This window comes from Ammospiza nelsoni, chromosome 3 (genome assembly GCF_027579445.1).
Source record: "Ammospiza nelsoni isolate bAmmNel1 chromosome 3, bAmmNel1.pri, whole genome shotgun sequence".
Lineage (NCBI taxonomy): Eukaryota > Metazoa > Chordata > Aves > Passeriformes > Passerellidae > Ammospiza > Ammospiza nelsoni.
The window spans coordinates 101,858,808-101,873,062 of record NC_080635.1 but is presented as its reverse complement, the minus strand read 5'-3'; the positions used below and the strand labels follow the sequence as shown (position 1 = coordinate 101,873,062).

At 39.8% G+C, this 14,255-nt stretch overlaps 1 protein-coding gene across 5 annotated transcripts in view; it reads left to right on the top strand.

Annotated features, from left to right (window-relative positions):
• Nucleotides 1-415: 415 nt before the first annotated feature.
• The window catches only part of MAP3K7 (mitogen-activated protein kinase kinase kinase 7), a 48,302-nt gene continuing 34,462 nt past the window's right edge, over nt 416-14,255 (top strand). For 3 of the 5 annotated variants that reach the window (XM_059467478.1, XM_059467477.1, XM_059467475.1), the window contains exons 1-3: nt 747-1,045; nt 12,070-12,180; nt 13,795-13,860. In XM_059467478.1, the coding sequence (XP_059323461.1) occupies nt 956-1,045; nt 12,070-12,180; nt 13,795-13,860 (267 nt within the window). In that variant the 5' untranslated portion in view covers nt 747-955. Of the gene's footprint in view, nt 1,046-12,069; nt 12,181-13,794; nt 13,861-14,255 lie in introns of all 5 variants that reach the window. The other 2 variants (XM_059467481.1, XM_059467479.1) reach the window with 2 other exon arrangements.

Below are 14,255 nucleotides of genomic sequence, written 5' to 3'. Positions count from 1 at the left end.
CCTAAACACAGGTTTCCCCTGAGAAAGCACCGCTGTGCTGAGAAAGCACAAGGCCTGCCCTTGTCCCGAGACCCCGTACAACACCTCCTGCCCTGGACAAATACAAGCACATACACAGGGGAAGGGCCTGCGCCCGGCACTCGCATGGCGGTGACACGCAGCCCCGGGATGGTGCCGTGTCCGGCAGCCGCCCGGAGCGCGGGGAGCCCCGCCGGACTGAGCCCTGCAGCCCCGGCTGGGACGCGCGGCCGGGGCTCTGCCCGCGGCTCCGGCTGGCGGCAGGAACAGGAAGCGGGGCCGGGTAGGGGCCGCGGCTGCTCCCCCTGGCGGCAGCGGGCGGCGGGGCGGGGCGGGGGCGGTGCCGCCGCCAGGCCGTGGCCCCGCCGCGGTCGCTCGAGAGGCCGCTGCTGCCGGCGCTTCCCCGCCCGCCCCCGCCTGGCTCTCCCTCCCTCCCTTCCTTACTCTTTCGCTCCGTCCCTCCCTCCTCGGCCGGGGCAGCAGGAAGCGGCCCTGATGTCAGCGGCGGCGGCCGCGGCGCGGCTCTGAGCGGTTCCCCCACCCCCGCCGCGGCCCCCTCTCCCGCTGCCGCCGCTGGGGCTGGCGGCGGAGCCCGGCTGCGGCCCCGGGGGCGCCGCCTTCTCTCGCCCGGGGACGCGCGGCCGAGGCGGTCCCGAGCTGCGCAGAGGCCGCGGCCTAGGGCAGTCGGCGCGGCGCCCCGCGGAGGTGCGGGAGGGCGCGGGATGCGCAGCGGCGGCGCCGGGGCCTGTGCCCGCCGCCAGTGAGGCCCGAGGCCGCCGCGGATGCGGCCCCGGCGGCGCCTCGGCCAGGCCCGCCCCGACCTGCGCCCGGAACCGCCGCCGAGCCCCGCGCAGCCCCGGCTCCGGCCCTCGGCTGCCCGGTGCCGGACCCTCGCGTAGCCCCGGCCCCCTCTCCTCCCTGCGGTGAAAGAGGAGGCATGTCCGCTGCCGCCTCCGCTGAAATGATTGAAAACCCCCCGGTCCTCAACTTCGAAGAAATCGACTACAAAGAGATCGAGGTGGAAGAGGTGAGTGAGGGTCTCGCCGTCCCCCTGGCTCCCCGGGCGCGGCCAGCCTGGCCCCGCCGCGCAGAGCCCGCGGTTCTCCTGCCCGGCCCCGCGCTGCGGACGGGCCCGCGGGGGCTCCGCGGGTGCGCCGGGATGCCGCGGCCCCCGGTGTACCTGAGCGGGGCTTCTGTGCTCCCGTGGATGCTACGGCGGCTGGCACCAGCGAACAAAGGCGGTCTGGCTGGGAGCGAAGGTGCCAGCTTACTCCTGCCGGCCCTGCTGCTGGATGCCTTACTGTGGAGTTTTATTTAAACGGGGTAGATTTGTTCAGGACTTCAGAAGTTTCGCCGCCCATTTTGCCACTCACTTTAGTACGGGTGGCAAGCATAGTTGTCAAGAGAGAACTGTTAATTCTAATCTTTCTTTTAGATCTCTATGCCCCTGCTTTCACCTTCTGCCTCCAAATTGAGCCATTGTATATGTGATGATCATACCACTCTTAATGATTTGCTAAATTTACAGCTCTGTGAGCTGTAAGGATAAACAGGGGTTTTTTTCTTAACACAGGCTATTGGTGTTGCACTCATCGATGTTTAACATTTCATTTGTGACCTGTGCCTGTTATGTAGAAAGTGACATTCAGTTATTGTATAATAAAATTGGAAGGAAGCTTTTCTTCTGTGAAATTCACATAGTGAAATTATTTCAGGTGTATCTTTCATCTGTCAGGGGTTCCTGTAAAAGTGAGGTGGGTGCCATCTAGGGTAGCTTGTGTGCTTTAATAAGGGGCTTCGTAGTCTCTGTATACTACAGTGTTGTTTGACTCTCAGAATTACTCAAAAATATTGCTGCTGTTTTTTCCTTTGTCGTCTGCTAAATTCTCTACAGAAATTAAGTTTCTTCATATAGATCCATAACAAATTTGATGAGGCCAGCTTGTAGAGTCTGGGCCTAAGAGGCATCCAAGACTGCTGAAACAGTCCCTGTGCTTTTATTTGTAGATTAACATCTTTCTTTTAGAGTAATAATTATCCTGTTTTCCTTAAAAAGTTTGTGTGGAAGTGAAGTTTTATGGAGTAGCTTTTATAGGTAAAACCTATAAAAACCTGCATCGCAGATTTTTACAGTACTTTGCTAGATACTGGTTTGTTCATAATTATCCTACTGGGCTTGGGTCACCTGGGGTTAATTCAGGGACCTTAAAATCTGCCATGGAGCACCAGGGCACCTTCTGCTGTATTCAGGTAGTATTCTGGTGACTTTGGCTTTCACCATAGCAAGCACTGGGCACTGGAAAATTTCAGAAGACAATATATTTCAAAAGATTGCCTCTATCTCTTTTTGTGACTTTGGCAACCATAAAGATTTTTGTTTCTGTAAGTCAAGTTGTTCTGCCATCCTTTATGCATTTAACTCTTCTGAAGTGAAGGTATTTTTTGTTGTTTTTGCAACACTTACTAATAGCTGGGCATCAAATCACATGTTTTGGGAGAAATATAATTTCTCACCCAATGAAGAAAGTTCAAGTGGGTTGTCCATTGTAAAAAGGTGCCCAGTGATGCCTCATTGAAGTGAGTACCACATCTGCTGTGTTAGACATAGCCCTTTGAATTAATAAAGTGCTGTACAAATCTTTAATCCTCACAACATCCTTGGGGAGGTGTTAGCAAGGATTGTATTGCTGTTTTACATATGGAAGATGTGGAGCTGCATAGTGTGTAATTGGTGTAACTAGAGTCTGCCATTCTAAGGTTTGGTGCTCAGAGCTTGATTGTGTCCCACACGTGTGCCTGGGGCTCACAGAAACAGAACTGTCAGTACAAAAATGTATCTCGAGACAAAGCTTAAGTAGAAATTTGTTTAATGCAGTTGTTGTTATTCTAAACACAGTATCTTCGTAGAGATACAAAACTCATGTGATGTAAGCAAGACAACTTTGATAGTGTTGTCTCCATGAAAAAATCTGGTCGCAGCTGGCATAGCATTTTGAGTGTAGCTGTCTTCCCAGAAGTTCTTAGAGGCAAAGGGAAAACCCTAGTGTTGAACAAAGTCTAAATGTCATTGCACAGAGGAAGAAATAAGACCCACTTTACAAGAAAACAGATGGATTGGAGATCCTACTTAGGCCTTGCTTTTCTGAGCTGTGGGTGTTGACCTCTTACTCACGATGCAGTTTCAGCACAAATAGTCAACTTTGTAGTCATAACAAAACACACATCCTTACTGAGGATTTTCTGTGCTCTCACTTTAGGCTCAGAGGTTTTCAAGGATTTTAAGTGGCTGTAATATCTCAAAATGGTCATATTTATGCTTGGCAAACGTCAAATGTTTCAAAATGGAGTGTTAAGAGATCTACACTGGAAACTCAACTGCTTTTATAATCATAGCTTTGCTGTTGTATTATCAAGGCTCTCTTGTCAGCAGATAGCAGTCCCACTCTGCCACTGGTTTATTAATAGATATTGAAGTTCTGGAATACTTGCAGGCCCAGAGAACTTGCTAATAAATGTGAGATCTTTAAGTGCACTTTCATTGGGTTTGTCCGAACTCTACTGAGATAAAAACAAGAATATACCATATTTGGTTTAGCTACCATGCACATGACTAACTGTAGTGTTACTTCCCACCAGTCAAACACATCTTCAGTTTCAGAATGCCTTTTTGTTATTTCAAGTGCTTAAAATGAAGTAAACCATAGAGACAATTATTATGAAAGAGTTGGAGTCAAATCAAAATTGATGTGACACAGCAGGAGCATCTTCAAAACTAAAATGGGAAAAACAACACAAAACTTTTGTTCAACAGAAGTGCTCTCTATTTCACTATGCAAGTTTTTGATTGTGAAAATGGCAATTTAGTTTTTAGTATTGTATAGAAAAATCATTAGAAACTGAAAAAATAAAATCTAATGTAGCTGAAATCAAGTCAACAATAAAAAGCTTAATAGCCTTGTTTTAAAATCTCATATTTGAATCTAGAACAACACTCTGGTTGTTGAAAACTCCTCTTCCCAGGGGAGTTTCCACATCTAAGCTAAAACAGTCTTTGGTTTTTAATTGTTCTGGCAGCCTACTCCTTGCCACTCTTTCCTGAAAATTCCACAGGCTTTCCTCCACCAGGTTACTGGGTAAGAGTCCCATACATGACCAAAACAGAGACCTCTCCATCACATGATGTGTGTGTGCTTGGATTGCACAGCCAAAGGTACATGTCTGGTCATGTATACTGCAACCCTGCCCAGTCACTGCCTGATGCAGACAAGTTAAAAAACTAATGCCATATTTGCATAGGTGCAAGTTACTTTTGGATGGTCTGAAATGTAAATTATTTGAAAACTGTTGTTTAATGCTCTACTGGTATATTGCAGTTTACTGAAGTTTCTTTTCAACAATCTATTTGGCAGTAGTTAATTCTAAGAGAGTTAGGGTCATGTTTTCTTTGAGATGAAGAGATAAGCTTTATAAATATATATTTTAGAAAATTTACTTAAGGTCCCAGCAACTAAGGAGATGGAATTTATAGTATATCCACCTATCTTAGATATTTTCTAAATAGTTCATTAATTTCCTTAACTGAGTAGTGTGCTGGGAACTACGTGCGTTCCTTCCAATTCTGGAGCAAAACAAGAGAATGAACAATACAGCAAGGCAACTGGGTTTTGCTTCCCTTTATATAGTTAACTTTTAAAAAGTTAGTGAGATGCAGTGTGTGATTATGTCCATTACAAGGTAAAGCAGATTTGTGTGAGTTGCTGTTGAACATGGAGCTGTTACTGCCTCCGTTGTTTCTGTGTCCTGGGAGATCATCCCCACTTGTAGAATACCAGTCTGAAAACTTGGAAGAAATTTGGAGAAGAACCAGATGTGATTTGAGATCTGAACAGCATTATTGGATAACTGAGATGAGTACAGAAGGATTGGTTCTCAAAAACCAAGGGTGGTAGTTAGAAATCCATTTGAACTCAGTCAGATTTCTCAGCCTTTTTCAGTTATACATCAAGGTGCAAAGCTGGGTATTCAAAAACAAAGGCGAAAAATAAGTACATGGTGAAAACATATGCCAGTATTTTCTCTGATTTTAGTCTAAATGATTTCTGGATTAATTCAAATAACTACTTAAATGTAGTTTAATTACACCAATAGAAGATTCTCTTCATTCATTTATACAAGAAAATAGCTGGAATGTCAGCTGGGGTGTGAATTTATAGCAAAAGTGATGCAACACCTATTCCATGTGGATGAAATTTACTAGTGAGTTAGAAGATAGCTAATAAGCTAGTTAAACTCTTAATGTGACACTTTACACTCATTTCTACAAATGCAGATACATTCAGTGAATCAGTTTGTATCCTGTAAAAGAGACTCATACTTCACTTCATAAAGAACACATGGGAAAGAAACCTCATAGATCTTCCTGTTTCAGTGATGAAAGCAAGATCCATATTTATGAGATAATATGAAAAAAAGAAAAAAAACTGATACAACAGAGCAAATTTCACATTTCACCCAGTGGATTGTTACCAGTATTTTACTAGTTGCAGAATACTTGTTTGTTTTCAGGTTTGGCTTTTTCCAAAGACCAGTAGTTTTAGACAGCACCAGCCCAGAGAGCTCATGTTAGAGTCCTGTACCCTGAGTGCCTCATTATCCAACATCTTGTTTCTAAAACAATAATTCACTCTCTTGGCTGCTCTAACAGAACAAATTGATTCATACTAGAGCATCAGAAAGTTGTTTTGTTAATGTTTTTTAATTGCCACTAATTAAAATGAGTTCAGTTCTCGAGACAGATGTATAAAATCATATCAGTGCATAAAAGCTTTTCAATATGTGATAAACCAGAATGAAAGTATAACCTGATAAACTGTTATCTTTGAGATGCATGCATTTCTTGGAATGGCTTGAGCTATCAAAATGCAGGGAGGGGTTGGTTGCATGTTCAGAGCCAAGGAAGAATTTCTGGAAACATAATTTTCAAGAGCAGGCTGGATAGAGTTCTGAGTAACCTGGTCTAGTGGAAGGTGTCCCTGCCCACGATGAGGGATTGGAACTAGAAGATGTTTGAGGTCCCTTCCAATCCAGACCATTCTGTGCTTCCATAGTTTCAGGAACATGTATGATGATACTTTGATTCTTCATAAACGTGTTCTAAAGAAGCTGAAAAGAGAATTAGTTCTTAAAACAGAACTAAATTCAGATAGACCAGCCACTTAATGAAAACTGTACAGTGTTATACAGCTCTAACAGATGAAACCCTAGATAGGGACCAACTGTATGAGTTTCTCAAGCAGAACTTTCCTATATTAAGAATCTAAGTTGATTTTTAATAACCACCTTCTCTCAGGAAGAAATATTTTTTCTACGGTGTTTTGCATAACTTCTAAGTTCATACTTGGAAACTAAATCTAAACTAAATTACTTAGTTTACTTCAAATTAGTAGGATTGCTTCCAGGGGTTTTGGGGGTGGGGGAGTGGAGAGGATTTGGAGGTTCTTCATTGCTGTATGAATCCCAGAAAGGAAAAGCAACATTTAGAGTTGTGCTGACACTAGTACAAATAAACTTAACCAGTCAAAGAACATAGCTGTAAGAATTGGCAGATAGATCTGAGCTCCTTCCTAAAAGTGCTGCCAGGGTATTGGCCACAGTCATTTGTGGCACGGGGCCGATTTGCTTCAACCTACTTAATAAAGCATAGCACACACAGAGGAACCGAAGCTGGAATTTGACGCTGGTTGAATGAATGATGGAAAGTGTAGGAATATAATTTTAGAAGCTCTAAACTGTTGTTCATGGCTTCTTTTGGCACTTTTTAAAAATTTAAGCTACATCTGCCATGCATTTCACCTATGTGAAAAACTGAAAATATTAGTATATTTTATTGGTACTGCTGGAGCTCTGGTAGACAGAGAGAGTAGAAGCAACTGAATTTTAAAATGTGAATCTTTTTTCTGTTTTTTAGAACACATAATAGAACATTTTTTTCCACTCTCTCTCATGTAGTATCTGGAGCTTGAGAGATCCAAACATTCAGTTTGCATTCATCCCATTTAATTAGCAAATATACCAGTAAACAAAGCAATATTAACTTAAAGCCTGTTGTCATTTTGGAAGCACAGGTTTTGTTGGGTTTCTGGTTTTGGATTTTTGTAACTGCTTGTTCTGCTTTCCAGAATCGTAAATGAGCAGTCATACAGTAGATACAGCAAATTATGAAGTCAGTTCTCTAAAGAATACTACGTCTGCTAACCAGGGAGCTATTATATTTTATTGCTGTCTTATATATCCAACAAGGGTTTTTTTTAGAAATAAAAGCACTAAGTATCCAGCATGCAGAACTACCTTACATGGAAACTTTATGGATAAAGAGAAAAACTTTGCATTTTTATGTTTTTGAGTTAATAGAAAGCTTGTGGAGTTAATGCAAAGTTGAAGTTAATTTTTCCAAAGTTTTAACATTTGTTAGGGAATTATAGTGCATCTGAATAAATAGAGATGCATTTTTCTTGTTTTACTGGGGGAGGGGAAATTTTTGGTCGCATCCCTTAGGACAAAATACATCCTTAAGCTCTTAACATATCTGTAGTCTCTATTTCCTGCATGATTTCTAGTCTACATAACTTACCAGTCAGTATAGTCTACATACTTACAAGTCAGTATCATGTATCTTTGTTTATGTACAGCATTTGATACTATTTGTACACAGAGACAGAGGTAATGCTTGTTCCAGGGTTCTTGTATGGTTCATATTCTTTAAATAAGACTCTAAATACATTATCTGGAAAACATGCAAGTGGCACTGTCCTTCACCATGTCACTTTGTCGCACAGTAAAATAACTTTTTACTGGTATGTATTTTACAGGTAGAAGAATAAATTTTAATACACTTCTCAATCTTTGAACCTCTTTAAGTATTACTTCCAGTTTAAAATGGTTTTGTGTCATGTACCAAGTGGTTTTTGACGAACTTAATTCTCTTCTGTGATAAAGGTAGAAGCAGACTTGTTCTTACTCTATTTCTAAATGTCTCATCTACCCTATATCTTCCTTTTTTCTCCTAAAAGATATTTAAAGAAACAGAATCTTTTACTAAAAGAATGTGTTTATTTTTAGATCATTTTCCAAATAAACACAGTGCTACAGATCAACTGCTGTTTATTGATTTGTTGTGTCAATAATTCCATTAACTGTGCTTCATATAATTCCGAATATGCGCGGTTGCCCAAGCATATGGTGTGGCACCAGCAGCAGGCGACAAGAAGGAATGAGCATGAAGAAACTAAAGTTCAGGCACTGCCTCCCTCCTGTGATATTAAGTTACCTAGTTCCAGCACGAGGTGCTGAAGGAAACTATATAGTGTTTAAACTGTTCTGACAATATCTAAGACTTACTCCTTTAAAGAATAAATTTAAGGGAAGAAAATTATATGTAAAAGGATTCCATCACAAGCTGCATTCTGTCGATTATAAAGGGGTTTTTGCTATGAGTAATATACTTTTCCCAGATTAAGTAGGAAAAGCACACTGAGTTTTCACATATGGGAAACCAATTTGTATTGGATCTGTCATTGTTGCTGATGGTTGCTCCTTTCATTTGCCATCCAAGAGCCTGAGCTGCTTTAATGGAGGATCAGCTCTTCTGTTTTCCCTGTATCCTAGGTAAATATTCACTGCATCCATGTCCTCTTCTCAAGTTTAACCTTCTGCCTAAGCAGGCAACAAGTCACTGATAAATTGTTATGAAACCTTGACTGCATAATCATTTATCAAACTATTTTCACCAGTAATAAAATTTACATACTTGGTGGTCTCACAGCTTTCCATTACATAATTGAGGTTTAGATTGCCTGGTAGACTCTTCCTCTTGGTGCACAACACTGATTTTTTTTTTAATTATTTTTTTCCAGTCATCAGTGGGACTTCTTAAAGAACATCTAATTCTTGGAATTTATTCCACTTTTCAGCTAAAACCCAAATATTGTGACATTCATGGCTCAATGTAAAAACCACATGGGGCAGTATACTAGTTTCTGTGAGTTTCTTCAGTTATTAGAAATATTATTTAAAAATACAACAGCATTAAAAAATAATGATTTCTTTAGTATATTAATTGGAAGTACATGTACCAGTTCTCAGGATGAAACATGCAAATAGTCATGAATTTTTCTGCAGGGAAGTAGTATGCGTTTATATTGATTTATGAGCTGAATTTACCATGTGGAATCAAATGGAAGAGATACATGGAGTTTCTTTTTTTTGTTATACATCTCAAAAATAAATATAAATAAAATGTATAAAAATATATGTAGTATATATTGCATATTGATAATATTAAAATAATATACATAATGTATATAGTGTATTTGTTTATCTGGACATATACAAGGCTTTTCAGCAGGCAAAGATACAACTAGCCAGAAAAAAAGTAAGCCTGACCCATCACAAACTGTTGTAGGTAATTCAGGCTAAGTGGAAAAAAAAAAGTCAAATTACTTCATTTAAGTTTTAGACCAGTCTTTTAACTGACATATATGCACTGCTTTCAAATCACTATTTTTGTTTCTGTCATTGGATTAAATGTAACAGAGTTAAAGTTGAAAACTCTGAAAGCATGTGAGAACAGGTATATTAAGAAAAGGAACCTTCTAAAAGGTGTCTCACAGAGACTTGAACCATTAGGCCAATTGTATCCACCTAGGATAATTCGTTTTATGCCCATCTCCTTTTCCCTAAGTGAAAGGGAGTGTTCTTCCCACTCAGTTGGGTAACCCAGTTTGGATTTCTTCAGTGTAGGGGAGCAGCAGATGTGGAACTAACTGTATTGCTTCTGCCAATACACTTCATCCTTCACAAGCTGCTCTGTGGCATCCTTCTGTCATTAACTCTTCTTAGTATTTCCCTGGTGCTTGCACTTATGTGCTCACTAATCACCATTTCTGTGAAATGCGGTCTTACAGCACACACACTGACTGATGAGATTTTCCTTATTCTGTAGGTCTGATCATGTGCTGTACAAGATGGGTAGGGGCTTTGTAATGGAGAATTTTTGTGATGGTGGGGGGCCTGCCAGCCCCTAGAAAGTGAGCAATTTTATTCAAAACATGGTCTGACAGAAAAGGAAATAACAAGGAAGACTGTTCAGGAGTTTTATGTCTTCCAATGACTCATTGTTTCCAATTTGTTTATATGTACTATTTTTGTAGGCTGCTCATCTATCATTCATGGCTTGGTGTTTCCAACCTCACATGTGGAATGCAAGAAAATAGCGTGTGTTACATCAGGACAAGATGTAAGAAGGCAACACAAAGTGCAAGGCACTTTGGCTGGGGGATGAGGTTACAATCAACAGGTTCTGTTCTTAAACAGAGCAGAATTGGGCATGTTCTGTGCATCTCCTGGCCATGTCTTATCACAGACTCTGTGAACCACTGCTGTGGAAAGTAAACGTGAGATGGCAGGAACTCCTGGAAGGCAAAGTGCATGCTGTAATGTAAAAGAGAAAAATATTTCTTACAGTAATAAGGAAACCAGAAGAAGAAAGTGCCTTTTATCGCCGTGGCTGTTGGGGGCAGCTGTACCTTATATCCACATGGAACTTTTAAGAAATATTAAGCATAATTTCCCTCTTTCTGTCTTTCTTAATGTAAGATCTTGATGGGGTTTTTTAATTTATATATTTCATCTCTTCACATTGGGGCTTTGATTGCAGACTTTCTCATATCCATCATGACAGTTTAGCAGGTCTTGAGTTATGCATCTACAGCCCTTACCATCCCATTCCCAGGGCAAATCAGTTTCACTGTTTGTTTATTTGGGAAGCACATAGTAAGAACCTAACCCAAGGATTACATAAATGGTAGTCAGCCCCTTGTTTCTCCTCCTCTCTCCTACTTCTCATCTTGCCTGCCCTGCATTTTTTGGATTTGGAGGAGCTCCTTTTCCTTCTGTGCCTGTGTGTGCCTTGGGTTTCCTCCTCTTCATCATTTTCTTTTGAGCATATGAGTAACAACGTACTTGTCTGTGCTTTCTTGTAGTGGCTGCAGTCACTGCTTTGGCAACACCTTCATTTCAATTTTACATCTCACATACATGTTTTGTCATTATTCCTGTATGTTGCCATTTTTCCTTTGAGGAATAATTAAAAGAAGTGGATTTTCAATTAAACATGTGTAATTCACCAGTAACTGAAAGTGACCTTCTTTCTATCCTGCTTTTTTTATTTCTATGCTTGGTTTCAAAGAGCTGCTCTAAATAATGGTGGTGTTGGAGCTTCTTCACAGCAAAGGTTAAGGATTACTTGAACACTATAGTATGCAGTAGCAGCTACTACTGCTTTTGCAACTTTATAGTGAAGAGTTATGACTCTTGTCTGGGGTTGTTTTTTTCCATAATTTTAGGCAATGTTATTTCCAAATAAGCTAGAAAGCAGACTTCAACAGAAATAGGGATAACTTAGTTCATAGACACTTTTTTTGGAGGACTTGCTGGATAATTTACTGCTATCACACTCTTGAGTCATCTATGAGAAAATGAACTGATAACTTAGCACATGGAACATCGTGTCCCAATTTCATCATGGTCCTGTGCAGTTGTGTATACATTTAAATTTCAGAAGTCTTAATTCCTGGGTTTTTTTTAGCAAGAATGAACAAATACAGCAGATAGGTGTCATTTCAGGGGTGAAACCTGAAGAGAAAAAAAATAAGGTCTCATTCCTCTAATTTTCTTCTGAGCAAATCTGGTTCTAAATAATTGAGACTCTACTTTTCTGAGACACTGTCACTGCACATTAGTAATAAAATTTTTTTGTATGTGTGTTTTCCAATTCTTGCCTAAATGATCTCTTGGGCAAGCTTAGCTAAGTCTAGTTATGCTTTAATGGCATAGTATTCAATTCCTACTGCAAAACTCGAGCCTGTGTATCTTCAGTTTTCTAAATTAAGTTTTTTTTTTTTGTTGAATTAAGTTAAATTAAGTTTGTGAAGTTCTGCACAGCGAATGAAACTGTTTCAAATTTTAACTCCAATGTTTTATATTTTGTTCTAGGTTGTTGGAAGAGGAGCCTTTGGTGTAGTCTGCAAGGCAAAATGGCGAGCTAAAGATGTAGCCATTAAACAGATAGAAAGTGAATCTGAAAGAAAAGCCTTCATTGTAGAGGTACAGTATGTATGATGGAAAATATAAGGTTTGGTAAAGCTTGTCTCATGAAATTCACGGGTGCACTCAGTGTACTAAAAGCTGTGTCTTTATCACAAGAGAAATGCTGCCTGCAGTACCCAGTTCAGGCCTGGACCCTTGTCTTGCAGAGCAGGAGACCTGCCAAAGCACATTGCAGCTCCTTTAGTTTGCTTCTAATAAAAGCTGAAAAGCAAGAGTGTGGGAGAGACAGGGCACACAAGTAGGGAAATAACAGTTTTTAGATTCTGTCCCAGTGTGAAGTCAGGGTGCAGCTGGAATACCCACCAAAGCCTTGAAGCTGATTAACACTTCCAGAGGCCACAGCGTAGGTTCTCCAGTTCAATCAGGTTGATATTTGAAACTGTTTCTGAGGTTTTTCAACGGTTCTAATAATTTGATAAATTTTTTTTCTTCTGTGCAAGTACATTGCTACCTTAAAGGCAATTACTGTTTTCATTCAATGTCTGCTTATTAAAAACATCTTAAGTAGAAACATCTTAAGTAGTTCAGATACACTGATAAACTTCCCAAGATACATAATATTTTCTAGAATCAAAAGCTTAGTTAAAATTACATATATTGTGACATGCTGCTTAGTATTTATTCAGTTATAGCTTAGAATGTTCAGGATACACAAGATATGTTAAAAATAAAACTCTTAAATTTCGAACTAACTTTTACAAAATGTGACACTAAAAGGGCTGAAAAAAACATGTTTGTGGTAGGCCTTTCTGTAAATATTTATATGTTGTTCATCATGATGGAAAGTTTTTAAGGTTATTAATTTTAGTCTGGTTTAACACTGAGTAAATCCAACCAGTCTTCTGGGATTTTTGTGTTCAAAAGAGATCTGAGTAGATAATCCCAGAAATGCTTCAGTAATTACTGCTATTTGGGAAACCCTGCTCAGTGCAAGCATCGGTTGAAATATTTCATTCTGATTTTTTGGATCTTCTGAAAGTGTCTAGAAAAAATAGCATTTACTCCAAAGACAGTGTAAAGTACTTCAGCAGTCTGTGTACAGGGAAAAAATTCCTTTTTGCTTGCTTCTACTGTGTACTAGTAAAAAGATCCAAATGCAAAATAATGCAGTTGTCAGTACAAACAGTAATAGGTTCGTGGAACTGTGTCATTTTAATATTAAATTATTTTATGGGGTTGTGGGCTTGGGGACTTTAGAACTTTTGTCCTCTATATTGTCAAAACAGACAATATGATTCTGATTTTTTTAATTTAATCAGACAATTTTTATGTAGTCTCAGAATTGAAGGCTTCAGGAAGAGCACCAAATCTATAGACATCATAGTTGCACAGTGCTTGTGTCCTGAGTGACTTTAGCCTGTACTTTAGACAAAAATACTTTTGTTAAACATAATTTCATAAAACTTTCTTTTAAAATACATGTCCACTTTGACACAAACCTGACTACATAAATTAAATGCAAAGAGTGACATAAATCTTGTAATTTGTGAAATCACCATCTGGAGTTATGCAAACATAGAAGACTGTACTTGCTGTTGTATTATTTATAGCTAGGAAAATAAAGCATTAGCCTTTTTTTCCTGTGGTTTGAAACTCTGATTTGTATTGCAGCTTCGACAACTGTCACGGGTAAACCATCCCAATATTGTCAAGTTATATGGAGCCTGCCTAAACCCAGTAAGTTATAGCTTATGTCAGTATGACAAAAGGTAACTAGCTTAACATATGCAAGCATCAATGCACAGAACATGTATTTTGTATTAAAAATGCATCTTCTATATATTTTTCATGTTTTAGCCATAATAAGGAAATACACAGATATGTAGGTTGGTTGGTATTTTCAGATATTTGTTTTTCCTTTCTAATGCTATAAAAAAATAAATTCTTTCAAGAACACCCCAAGTCTGTTTCTCATCACCAGTTATAGTTCAGTTTGAAAAAATGGTATCTAGTGTATTACATAATGTAATTACATTCATATCTACAATCCTATTAACTGCAAATCAATACAAAAAGAAATGCAGTATCAAGACAAGACTGTGTCTTGTAAATCAGCTCCTATTTTCATACAT